Here is a 13,679-nt window from a genome sequence, read left to right as displayed (position 1 = left end):
CATGCTTTCATCAGCCAAAGTTTTTGTCATACAAATATTTTTCTTGCTTCAAACTTGGCAAAAACTGATTCTTGCTGTCTCTGTTTTCTTGTTTGCGGCTCAAGAAGCAGAACCAAAACATATTTTCCAACTTGTTTCCAAGCAGAATGCAGGGCATCAGATGCAGAGCCTCAGGGAAGAAAGAGTTCCAGGAGTCTCAGTAGCAGTAGATGTTGTGTCAAGGTGAATTTGTGGTGATTAGTGTGACAGCTGCACACTTCAACATCATAAGAATAACACATGTTCACACACACTTGAGTTGAATATATACCTGCTGGACACCATTAAATAGTATTAGTCAGTCTTATGTGCTGATAGGATGTTCTGGAATTTTATCTTTATATTCCTGTATATTTGCAATTTTGTGGGTGCCTTTAATGACAATGAATGCTATGTAACAATCAAAGATTACTTTTACCATAAAGGAGATGTGACGATTGGTGCATTTTTCCCTCTTCATACTTTATACACAGGCAACAAAGTTCCTCATAAATACATACCACATGCTTTCGAGGACATTCACATAAAGTAAGTACGTATATACATTTTAAGATATCAGAATTATTGTGACTTGAAGAATGTATGGATTAAAACTTTCCTGAGTTGTTTACAATTTTTATTCTATTCTCAATCACTCCAAACATGTTTTCATCTGTACTTCATTTCCTCTTTCAAAGGAAAATTGATAATTTTGATGTTATTCCTTTTGTTTTCTTCATATGATATTGGGATTTCATGATCTTTCTTGGTCATGCTTGTAGTTCCAAAGTATTCAAATATTTTCAGTGTTAAGATTTCCAAGTATAGATAATTTAATCTAAGTATGACTTGATACTTCTGGGCTTTCATTAAATGCAGATTTGCTCTTGTGACAAGATATGAAGTCACTAAGTGCAAAGACTCCTGTTACTAGAATGACAAGTCCTGAATATGTGACATGCAGCTGATTTTAGAACAGAATTGTCACCATTAAATTTTGGGAGCACTTTTCTGCTTTATTCATATCTTTGTGTATCTCAAATTGTGCAATCCCATGTTCCTTTGCTACTTTTATTTATTCTAGGATGAATTTGAAATGCTTACTTGTTTTCCACATATGTTTCCAGGGCTTTTCCTCATTTATATGGATATGCTCACAAAAATACTCTTTATATAAAGGTGGCCACTTAAGGCTGTTTTCACCATTTTTAAAATATGCAAGATTGAAAAATAGTGTCAGAAAAGCTTGATTTCCTTAGACAAATTACTGACTAGTATTTAAGTCTGTGTCATTACAGAGGAAATAATGTATGCTCATTCCATACAGATATCCTAAGTTATGTGGCTAAACATTAAAAAAACCAGACAGAACAATAGAGCTTGTAAATATCTTTGAACACATGAAAATTTAGTGGCAAGATTACAGGTATATGTATAAAAGAAAATATTATAAATGTGAATAATGTGTGATATTTCATTGTTTAAACCTTGGTGAGATATTAGGAAAAAAAACAAGGACAATGGAGGAGGAAATACGTTCAAATGTGAAAAGCCATGGGATATTTGTGTACCTTGACATATGTAGGTCGAAAATATCATCACAAAGATGACCACAGATCCAATACTTTATAGGTAGATCCAATAATTCATATCTCAATGCTCTAACTCCAGATCATTATAATTTTTAGAAATATATTTTATCTCAAGTAAAATCTCAAGTTTTTCTCATAAGCCTAGCAGACTGGAGGATTTGGGTGCTGCATGGATGCCCTCTTCTACTTCATCTTCACTAATGCCAGTTGTTACTCTTCTTTACTTCTGCTGTCTCCTTTCAGCACCATACACACCACTGTACCTCTGTATGCACTTTTCTCTATATCATACGGCAGTAACCCCACAGGTGAAAAGTTTGATGAACCAGGAGTGTCTGGCTTGACCATAATAAATGGAAGGATAGCACATAAAAACATACAACTTCTTATATAGTCAAAAATAAAATAAAAGTGGTTCATAACAGGAAAAATACTTTTTAACTATAAAAGATTAACAATATTTTCTTATCCAAATGCAGTTCCCAAACGCATTTTTGGCATACATTTAAACAAATTTGTCATATAATTCTTCAGGAATTAAATGAATAGATCAAATGGAGCAACTGAAAATATTCTAAGACATTGGACTGGTGTCAAAAATTATCCTGGATTATATTCTCCATTTGTATGCCTCAGTGTATCAGCAGCGAAAATGGTTCCAGGTCTAATTATATCTAGGTGCACATTTCTCCACTCTCACCTGTGGCCTTACAACTGAGATCTTTATTTCTATGAATAGTACCCTTCTTGTCTTTTCTTTGTACACAATCAGAATTGTCATTGATTGATATCTAAATCCTTTTATGGAGGTCTGTCATGTATCTGGCCAATGAATATTGCTTGAAAAACACAACTTTGGTTTCAGCTTTTCTGTATCCACTGATCTTTCTTAATATCCATATGTTTTCTTTTAATTGACACTCTTATTGTGTTTGGTAGCTCCATTTTATTTGAACCAAAGAAGATGCAATATATGGAGGTAGTTTTCAACATATTTCCAGAAACACAAACACAAACAGACCATCAAGTACACATCAATGTCTCTGATGTAGGGGATTTTATCAGGTTCTAGATGAGGCGAGTGCAGGTGACAGTCACTTTTGGAAATGTTGTAACATTTATCTCAAACTTTCATTTACAGAAAAGATGTGAATTCAGACCTTTGCTGACTATTTCATTTTAGATTACAGGATTAAGGAATTGTATAATTATATGATATTTCTACCTTATCTCCTCTAATTGAATAAGTAAATAATTCATGAAATATTATCTAATTTTCAATGTACATTAGCAATAAAGTAAACACTTAGTAATAATATAAGAAGTTTCTGAGATTTCTGATCTTTCCTACTTATTTGTATTTCTGGTACTGTGGTTAGCCCAATGGGAATTTTGTAAATATCCGTTTACTGAGATAATTTTTGAGCATTCATTATTTTCTATTTTCATTTTAAACTATTCTTATGAATTTCCTGATGTTTTCACATTGTCTGAAATATTTGTAGACTTTTTTGCCTCATATTTCTTTGTGTGTTGGTTGGTGTAATGTGAACTTGACAAACTAGAGTCACTGGATAAGAGGAAGATTCAATCGAGTAAAAGCCTAAATAATATTAGGTTATATGCAGTCCAGTAGGGTATTTTTTAATCATTAATTGATGTGGTAAGACAAGTCCAGCCAAATTGTAGGTGGTACCACTCATGGGCAGGTGATTCTGTGTTTCAATAGAAATAAGGCTGAGCAAACATAGTGAGAAAGCCAATAAACGATAGTCATCCAAAACTTCTGGATCCATGTTCCTGCCTACAGATCCTGTCCTGTGTGAGTTCTTCCCCAATAATGAACACTGATCAAGAAGTGTAAGACAAGTGTGCTGGGTAGTTTTATATCAACTTGAAACAAAGAAAAATCATCTGGAAGGAGGGTACATCAATGAAGTAAATTCCTCCATAATATTGGGTTGTAGGCAAGTTTGTAAGGCATTTTCTCAATTAGTGATTTATGGGGGATTGTCCATAATATTGTGAATGAGAATATTCCTCATCTTGTAGTCCTCAACTCTAAAAGAAATTGGTGTCAGAAATCCATGAGCCAGCAAATAAATAGGAACTCTCTGTGCCCACTGTATTATTTCCTTCCTCTTTATTTTGGCCCTGATTTTGTTCTTGTTTTGCCTTCAGTGATGAAGTATTGTGGGTAAGTATGCACTTAATAAAAACTTTCCTACACAACTTTTCTTTTAGTTATGGTGTTTTACCACAGCAATAGTAATCATAATAAAGGTATCAAATAAACTCTTTCCTCCCCTATTTGCTTTTGGTCATGGTGTTTCATATAACAAATAATAACCCTAACTAACACACATTGTTTAGGTTTATAGTGTGTGTGTGCTTTTGTATGCTTGTGTGTGTTGCATGTGTGAGTTTTAGTCTTCTGTTTGTGTGCATGTGTGTGTATGTGTGTGTTTTGTGTGCAATTTTTTTTTACTTTTACTTTTTGTGAAACAGGGTTTCTCTAACTCACACAACCCTAACAGTCCCAGAATTGACTATGTAAACCAAGCTGGACTAGAACTTAGAGATCTGACTGCCTCTGTCTCATGAGTTCTGGAATTATAGAGATGCACTACCATGCCAGCTAAATACTTTACTCTTTTCCTACCTACCTTCCTTCCTTCCTTCCATTGTTTCTTTTATAGAGGTGGAGTTCCTTTTTGTAGCCCTGACTGTCTTGAAACCTACTATGTACAACAAGCTAGCCTTGAACTCAGAGCTCCACTTGCACTGTCTCTTGAGTGCTTGGATTAATGGTGTGCAACATCAAACCTGCACTCTCCATTTATTTCTTTGCTTTTTAATTTTGTCCAGTTGTTTCCTAAAGATAGTGGGGTGTGAATTCAGGTTTGAAAGGCTGGAAAGAGAAAAAGATCAAACTTACTCTCAATATATTAATCAGGATGAATGTTCAACACTAATGGAACAAAGATTTCAAATTTAATGTATGAAAAGAGCAATATAGTCTTGATTATAAAGCTTCAATTTTCTTATCATTGCATGTTTTTGAGGGTTGGAGCCTTCTACTGTTTTATCATAAAATATCTAGTAGTGATTGCATATTTTGTGTTTACAGTCCTATTCTTATTGAATAAAATTGTCAAAATAATACATAGTTTTATATTTATGTATGTATACATTTAAATCTGTTTCTCACAATTCTTACAAATTTCCCTTTATTAGACATATTTTATATTGACCTTTAAAAGCATTTATTCATTATTTAATAATTTTATACAAAACAGTTCATTATATTTACCCACACCATTACCTCCTCCCATATCCACTCTCTCTACCCTTAATCTATACCCAAATAATTTTGTGTTTCTTTTACTTTTTTCAGTCAAGTACAGATTATGTTCTGTAAGTACTATTGTTAAGTGGATCCCTCCCTTGAGTATTGTTGACTTCCTAGAGGTCACAACAGTGAAGGAAATGACTATTTCTCTCCCAGTAACTACCAAATGCTAATAGCATCTCAGCTATGGGTAATGTTTTATCCCATCACTTTCTCCATGCTGGTTTTTTGTTTTGTTTCATCATACATGGTCTTGTACATTCTTTCATAATAATTCTGAGTTTGAATGTACACCTGTTTTGAGTAGAAAATATTGTTTCCTTGGGTTTACTCACAACCTCTGCCCCTTCTCCTTTCTCTTCAGCCATGATACCTCATCTTTGTTGGTAGGGGTGTAATATGTAATCCACATTTATCATTTAACACATCATAATATATTATTATCTGTACCATGATCAGTCATTCATTTGAGTATTATATGTCATCTCGTTCAAGAAGTAGCTTCTCTGATGAGGCCTGAGGGATGTACTAATACATGGGCACAGCAATATGTCATTATCAGTTCATTTAATACTTGTCTATTTAGAAGAATAAGATGATTAAGTTCTCCCCTTGGGTCTATAACCTAAGAGTCATAGTCACAGAGTTTGATCACAGACTCTGACCATTTTTATAGAACCAAGCATTTGTTCCGTACATTGGAGGGGACCTTATATCAAATAAGACAGAATATTTCCACATATAAAATGTGTGCCAATTTTAGTGTTAGAGGGCAAATGATAAAAGGCCAGTCATTATTGTATCCCTCATATTTCACAGATGAGTTAGAGTGATGGTCACTTTTATTTTCTTTGTTAGCATGCATAGCACCTTCCAGCGCTATGAAATCTAGCCAGGAAAGATAAAACATCTAGGTGAGTACCAGATTGATTTCTCCATGTTCTGTAATTTAAGTATGTAGCAATGGAGTCTTTCCATCAAGTTCTAAAGGATCCAATTTTATATCTCCTGATATGTTTTCTAGAGAATGGATGTGAAAGATGATTGCATTGACATTCTGAGTATGGCCCAGAATGGTTATTCTAATTGAATAGAAGTTCATTGAGATGTACAGACTTCATCCTTGGTTAATTTTGGTGCCTGGTGTTTTTTGAGGTGAGATCTATTTGCAGTAGATTTTTTATTAAAATATTTCATTACTTGAGTGAACCTGGAGTGCAGGTTAGCAGTTTCCAAAATGAGAAGAAAAAAAAATGTCAGAGACAGTTTGCTTCCTGAACAGTCACCTAACACTCTTTGTAACTTTGGAGCATATTCAGCCATCTGGCCCTGTATAGCTAACAGAGATACTTGTGAGACAGGAACTATTGAGGACTTGCTTACCCTGTCTTGGAAGCATTTGGCTGGCAACTCTACTTGTATCCTAGCTTGCCTATTTTTAGACATAATTCTTTCTGTCTGTAGCAGAAGCAAGGCCATTTTCCCCAGTGGCTTGTTTGCCACATTTGAAGCCTTCTCCATAAGGAGGTACTTTGATGCTCACCATCTTCTTGAGGTAGGCTGGGTGTTGCCAGGAGTTAACTTGCCTTCTTGTCAAAGAATCTTTAGAAAAGAAGCATTAAAAGCTTCTTTAAAAGCCATATTCTATAGGCCTCTGAGGCTTTGAAGACCTTATCTAACTATTTTACCTTATCTATCTATAAGATCTTCTCAAGTATCTGATGGGGTTGAAGACCAGATAGTTTAGTCTTACAAGTAACATTACTTGTTTAGGGATTAAAATGCTTTTGGGTCTAGATGGAGGTTTTAAGTTGAACAGATGAAATATGATAGATATTGATTATCATTCAGAATTTTAGATTCATCAAGATAGGAAAGATGTTTTCTACAAGGTTGCCAAATACAATTAGCCAAAACAACATGAATGTAACATTCATATAATCCATGATTGTTTCATGGTTCTTATTTCAGTATATTATTTATGTGTAATAATATAAATGTATATGCCAAAAAATTTAACAATTAAAATTTTTTAAAGAGACAAAGAAAAGATATTTCACTACTAGTCACTACATTCCTAATTTAGTCTTTGTAGTCTGTCACATTGCTTCCAAATTTTGTGGTTTCCATAATTTCTCTCTGACAAATGTAATTTAATCCTTTCTCTCTTTTTTTGTTTTGTTTTGTTTTGTTTTTTTGAGACAGGGTTTCTCTATGTAGCCTTGGCTGTCCTGAACTAACTTTGTAGACCAGGCTGGGCTTAAACTCACAGTTATCCACCTGCCTCTACCTCCTGAGTGTTGGGATTAAAGGCATGCACTGGTTTTAAATTATGATATATTCAAATTATATTTTTCCTTTTATTTTGCATGATTTTTTGAGAAAAAAATCAATATGTTTAAAAGTAACACACCTCAGAAAATTCAAGCGGTAAATTTCAGCAGCTTCTCAGAAAAGTGCTAGAGATCAGTGATGGAAAGTAATGCAACATCCTTTGAGCCGGCATGCAGGTCAAACATGTGACAGACCAACAGCCACTTTAAAGGAAAAAGAAGTCTTGAAAAAGGAGTAAGGAAGCACAAAGAATCAGAGATTAAAACATTTGATGAATAAAACAAAAACAAAAAAGAAAAAACCCAAACCATGTTTCTAAAAGGTCAAAATTCTGCAGAAAAGTTGTTCATCTAAAGATGTAGTGATTCTTTTCAAGTATGTTTAATGCAGAATTGATCTTCCCTGAAGATCTTTCCAAAATATAAAACAGAATATTGCTTTTCCATGAACTCCTAAAATATGTCTTAAATTGCAGTATTTTGATGTCCAACTTAAGAAAATTTTCCTTGCCAGTTGTGTTGGTGCACGCCTTTAATCCTAGCACTCAGGAGGCAGAGGCAAGCAGATTGCTGTGAGTTTGAGGCCAGTCTGATCTACAAAGTGAGTCTAGGACAGCCAAGGCTACACAGAGAAACCCTGTCCTGAAAAAGGAGAGAGAGAGAGAGAGAGAGAGAGAGAGAGAGAGAGAGAGAGAGAGAGAGAGAGAGAGAGAGAGAGAGATTTCCTTAATATAACTATAAAAACTGTTTTGTAAAAACCCTTTGACACTACAGTGAAATACTATTCCTTTATGTGTGGTGCTTTTGGCATCATGAGGAGTGTGTATTTGACATTTGATACTTTGTGGTTTTTTTTTCCACCCTTTTGTCCCCCATGTTTCACCTCCTCACATGAGATAGGATAGAAACAAGGATAGAGGGAAGAGAGTAATAAGGAAATTCCCTTAATCTAATATTTTTCCTTTTGTTTCTTCTTTGTCCATGGCTACTTCCAAATGGGAACCAACATCCCTAAAGAACCAACAACCACACACGCCTCCTGTCAGGGTCCTATCATTTATTTACCCTCAGAAGAGCTCCCAGAATTCCAAAAGTCATACAATCACAGAAATTTTCTGCAGCTGGGAAAATGATGCCTTTGCATGAGGCAAGTCACAGTCAGCTGCTGTGTTCAGATCAAAGCAGCTCCACATCCCTAAACAGGAATTAAAATGAAAACACAATTTTATAATATTTCTGTGTGCATCTTTTTCTTTTTTTTATGAATTCCCTTTGCCATCCTAGTCCTAGCCCCATCCCTCCTGGTCTCCCAGTCCAACACTTCCTCCCCGTGATATTCCCTTCCCTATTCCTTAGAAAAAGGGGAGCCTCTATTTCCATCAAATTGTATCAGAACTGAGCATGTCCTCACCCTCCAAGGCCAAGTAAGACTGTCCCACTAGGGGGGAGTGATAAAAAAAAAAAGCTGGCAACAGAGTCCATGTCAGAGAAAAACACTGCTCTCCTTAATAGAGACCCCCACCTAAAGCCTAATTTTCCCATCATCTACGTCTCTGCAGTGGGACTAGGTCCAGTTCTTTCATGGTCCCTTTTTAGTGCTTCAGTCTCTGCAAGTCCCCCTGGGCACTAGCTAGTAAGCTCTGTTGGATTTTTTTTTTTTTTTTTTTTTTTTTTTTGTGGAGCTCCTGTCACATCCAGCACTTTTTCTCCTTCACCCCATATTTCCACAAGAATTCTTACTCATGTAGCTTTTTGCTGCGAGTCTCAGAACCCTTTACGAACTACTGCTGATTGGAGTTTCTTGGAGGACCACTATGTTAGTGTCCTGTCTGCAAGTATAGCAGAGTATCATTGATAGTGTCAGTGGTTGGATCTCTCCCACAGGGTGGGTCTTGGGTTGGGCCAGGCATTGGTTAGACTTTCTCTAAGTCGCTTCTCTACATGCTTTAACTTTATCCCTGAACATCTTGTAGGAAGACTCTACCTCAATTCCCATATATACCACTCATGGATATATGCCCAAAAGATGCTCCACCACGCATCAAGGACACCCTCTCAACTATGTTCATAGCAGCTTTATTCATAATAGCCAGAACATGAAAACAACCTAGTTGACCCTCAACAGAAGAATGGATAAAGAAACTGTGGCACATTTAAATAATGGAATACTGCTTACCTATTAAAAACAATGAAATCATAAAAATTTCAGGTAAATGGATGAAACTGTAAATGATCATCATCAGTGAAATAATCCAGACCTAGAAAGACACGTAAGTGCTTACTTATAAGTGGATTTTGGCCATAGAATACAGGATAAACATACTACAATGCACAGGTGCAAAGAAGATAAGTAACAAGGAGGATCCAAAGAAGGATGCACAAAAATCACTCAGAAGGGGAAATGGAAAAAACAGAGGTTCAAGAGAGGGGACAAGGTAGGAGAGGGAGTTCAGAGAGGTATGAGGGTGGAGTTCAGACCTGAGGAGAGCAAGGGCCAGAGGACAGAAGGCCTGTAGAGAAAACAGAAACTGTGGGTGGAGTCATATCTATGACTAACTGGAGACCTAAGACATGATAGGCTCCTGGAAGGATATGAGGGTGCTCTAGCTGAGACTTCTAGTAGCAGGGCCATAGAGACGGACAGGACACCCTCTACCTAGACAAGACTCCTAGTGTAGGGAATGGAAAAACATCATCCCATCCACAAACAACTTCAACCCAATATTTTTGTGTGTTTTTTTTAAAAACCAAAATTCCAAAATTGTCACTACAAGAGTGTATCTCGCCATGTTATTATTCAACATATCAAGAGTTGCTTAATAAGATAATATCCTTTAGGTACAAGTGTAATAACCTGAATTCAGATCTCCCAAAGAACAATGGTATACTCTAGTAATGCAACAATAATAGGAATATTAGAAATAGTGAGAGGTAGGGAGGAACGGGAGAATACAAGTGAGGGCATAACAATTGAGATGTAATCTGAATAAATTAATTAAATACAAGAAAAAAAGCAATAAGGAGAGGTAACTTCTTACAAGTTGTCTAGCCAGATTGCCAACGTCACATGATGAAAACAGTAAAGAAAATGTTTGGTAGTTGGTATAGCACTCCCTCTTACTTACAGCCCTGGGTAAAAAGATGCAGAAAGAACCTTAATAATTTAAAGGCCAGATTGATTTAAAGAGTGTAACCAGGCCAGCCAGAGATAGGTGGAGAAACTCTGTCCCAATCAATAAAATAAATAATTCAGTCAATCAATCATTAAAAAGGGAACCCAGAGACACTGTGTAATAATGTGAACAGCTTGGACCGGCCTTGCTTGTCCTTCTCTATCTTGTCTCATAGTTAAAGACAATTGTGAACTTATACCTACACAGAGCTTCACATCCACATAAGTGAGGCATCAAGATCATAGATTCACAGAGATAAAATAAAATTGAGCATGTCTTCACATGAAGTAATCCTAGCAATTGAGAAGCAGGTGCAAGATGACCCCCATGAATTCAAGGCCAGCCTGGTCTACATAGTGTGTTCCAGGGTTTCCCATTCAAAAATCATTGTAATGTCACATGTGGCAATATGTGATTTGAATTACCTTTGTGATATTCTCTTTAAATCAATTAATTTCCTTATTCAATTTATATTCCATTTGTAGTGCCCTCTTTCCTCTTCCTCCCTTCTGTACCCCTCAGATAAAAGGGGCACACCAACCTACCCAGACCAACACTTCAACTCACACCAGGACTGAATATATTCTCTACCATGGTGGCTTGGCGGCCTCTTCATGATTTCCTTGTTTTTAAGTGCTGAGTAGTATTCAATTGTGTAAAAATACCAGAGCTTGTTCATCCATTGTTAAGTTGAAGGACATCTGGTTTGTTTCATGTTCTGATTACTATAAATAAAGCTGCTATGTACACAGTTGAAACAAATGTCCATGTTGTATGAAGAGGTATATTTTGAATATGTGCCCAAGAGTGGTATATATGGGTCTTGAAGTAGAGCTATTCCCAGTTTTCTGGAAAAAACTCCATATTTATTTCCAAGGTGGATGTACAAGTTTGCACTCTCATGATGAGTGGAAGAGTGTTCCCTTTTCTCCACATCCTCAGTATCATGTCCTGTTACTTGAGTTTTTATTTTAGCCAGTCTGATGGATGTAAAATGAAATCTCAGAGTCGTTTTAATTTGCATTTCACTGGTGAGTAATGATGTTAAACATTTATTTACTATCTATTCTATTCATTTCCATTCATACTCATATCCATATTATTCATTTTACTATTGTATGGTTTTGGTTTCATTGTCAAAAACCAAGTGACTGTAAGTGTCTGGGATTATTTATGGGTCTGCCATTCAATTCCCTTGATCCACCAGTCTTTTCCTATGGAAGTTCTACACAGTTTTTGTTATTACTGCTTATTGTTACAGCTTGAGTATTTTTTGTGTCATTGTTTATAAGAGGAATTGGTCTGAAATTTTTTCTTTTTTAAGTCTTTGTTGATTTAGTTATTGAGGTAACTGTGGCCTCATAGAATGACTTTAGCAATATTCCTTCTCTTTCTATTCTGTGGAGTAGTTTGAGGAGGATTGGTAATAGTGCTTTTCTGAAGGTGTTGTAGAATTCTGTGCTGAAACCATGTGATCCTGGGATTTCTTTAGGTGAGAGGATCTTAATGACTTTTACTATTTCCTTAAGAATTTTGTCTATTTAAATTGCTTATCTGATACTGATTTAAAGTTGGTAACTTGTATATGTAAAAAACATCCATTTCTTTTAAATTTCCCAATTCTTTTGAACTATGACCTGATTATTCTTTGGATTGCACTGCTGTCAGTTTCTATGTCCTGCTTTTCATTTCTAATTTAGTTAATTTGGATAATCTCCCTCTGCTTTTTAGTAGGTTGGCTAAGGGTTGTTCTATCTTGTTGATTTTCTCAAAAAGGCATCTCCCAGTTCTGTTGACTTTTTGCATCATCCTATTTGTTTCTAAGTTATTGATTTCAGCCCTGAATTTGATTATTTCCTTTCATCTACTCCTCTTGGGTATGTTTGCTTCTTTTTGCTGTATAAATTACAAGTGGTAATTTTAAACTGCTTGTACTGTATCTCTCTATTTTCTTTGTTTATAATTTATCGATATTAGCCCTAATTTATTTCCACCAATTTATTCTTCTTGGGAATGTCTGCTTCTTTTTTTCTAGGGCTTTCATCTGTTCCATTAAGTTGCTTGTATTAGATATCCCAAATTTCTTTATAAATGCACTTAGTGCTATGAAGTTTCTTAGCACTACTTTCATTGTGTCTCATAAGTTTGGATATGTTGTGTCTTCATTTTCATTGAATTCTAGAAAGTCTTTACTTATAACTTTCTATATTTCCTTTCTGACAAGTGTTCAATGAGTAGAGAGTTGTTCAGTTTCAAAGAGTTTGTTGGCATCCTGTTGTTTCCATTGTTGTTGAATTCTGGCTTTAATCAATGGTAGTCTAATAGAATACAAAAAACTATTTCAATTTTCTTGTATCTGTTGAGGTTTGTAGCCAAGCATGGGGTCTATTTTGGAGAACATTTCATGAGAAGAATATATATTCTTTTGTGTTTGTATGGAGTAGTCTGTAGAGATGTGTTAGGTCCAATTGACTCATAACATTGATTAGTTTAGTTATTTCTTTGCCTATTTTCTGTCTTAATGATCTGTCCAGTGGTAGAAGGGATGGGTTGAAATCTACAATTAATGTGTTGGGTTTAATGTGTGATTTATGCCCTAGTAATTTATTATAAAATTTGTGCCCTTGCATTTGGAGCATATATGTTCAGAATTGAGATATAATCTTGGTGGATTTTTCTTTTGATGAGTATGAAGTGTCCTTCTCTACCTGTTTTGATTAATTTTGGTTGAAAGTATGTTTTACTAGCTACTCTAGCTTGTTTCTTGTGTCTATTTGCTTGGAAAACTTTTTCTAGCTCCCTGTCATGAGGTAATATTTATCTTTGTTGAGGTGTGACTCTTGTATGCATCGGAATGATGGATTTTATTTTTGCAACCAGTTTGTTAGCTTGTGTATTTTTATTGGTGAATTGAGATCATTGAAGTTTAGAGATATTACTGTCCAAAGATTATTAATTCATTTTTTTGATGTTAGTGGTATTAGTGTGTGTATTTGTGTGCCTCCATTATAATTATCATCTTCATCATCATCATCATCATCATCATCATCATCATCATCTGGCTGATTGTAATCATTTATTCCCTGTGTTTTCTTGGATGTAGTTACCCTAATTGGTATAGTGTTTTCCTTCTAGTATTTTCTGTAAGGCTGGATTTGTGGATAAATATTGTTTAAATTTAGTTTTTTCTTTGAATATCTTATTTTCTCTA

At 35.3% G+C, this 13,679-nt stretch overlaps 1 protein-coding gene across 1 annotated transcript in view; it reads left to right on the top strand.

The window, feature by feature from the left end:
• The first annotated feature begins 358 nt into the window (after window positions 1-358).
• The window catches only part of LOC127192061 (vomeronasal type-2 receptor 116-like), a 47,699-nt gene continuing 34,378 nt past the window's right edge, over window positions 359-13,679 (top strand). The window contains exon 1 of the mRNA XM_051149397.1: window positions 359-567. Coding sequence (XP_051005354.1) covers window positions 359-567 — 209 coding nt within the window. The remainder of the gene's footprint in view (window positions 568-13,679) is intronic.

Source organism: Acomys russatus, chromosome 7, assembly GCF_903995435.1.
Source record: "Acomys russatus chromosome 7, mAcoRus1.1, whole genome shotgun sequence".
Taxonomy (NCBI): Eukaryota; Metazoa; Chordata; class Mammalia; order Rodentia; family Muridae; genus Acomys; species Acomys russatus.
This window is presented reverse-complemented; position numbering and strand designations above follow the sequence as displayed.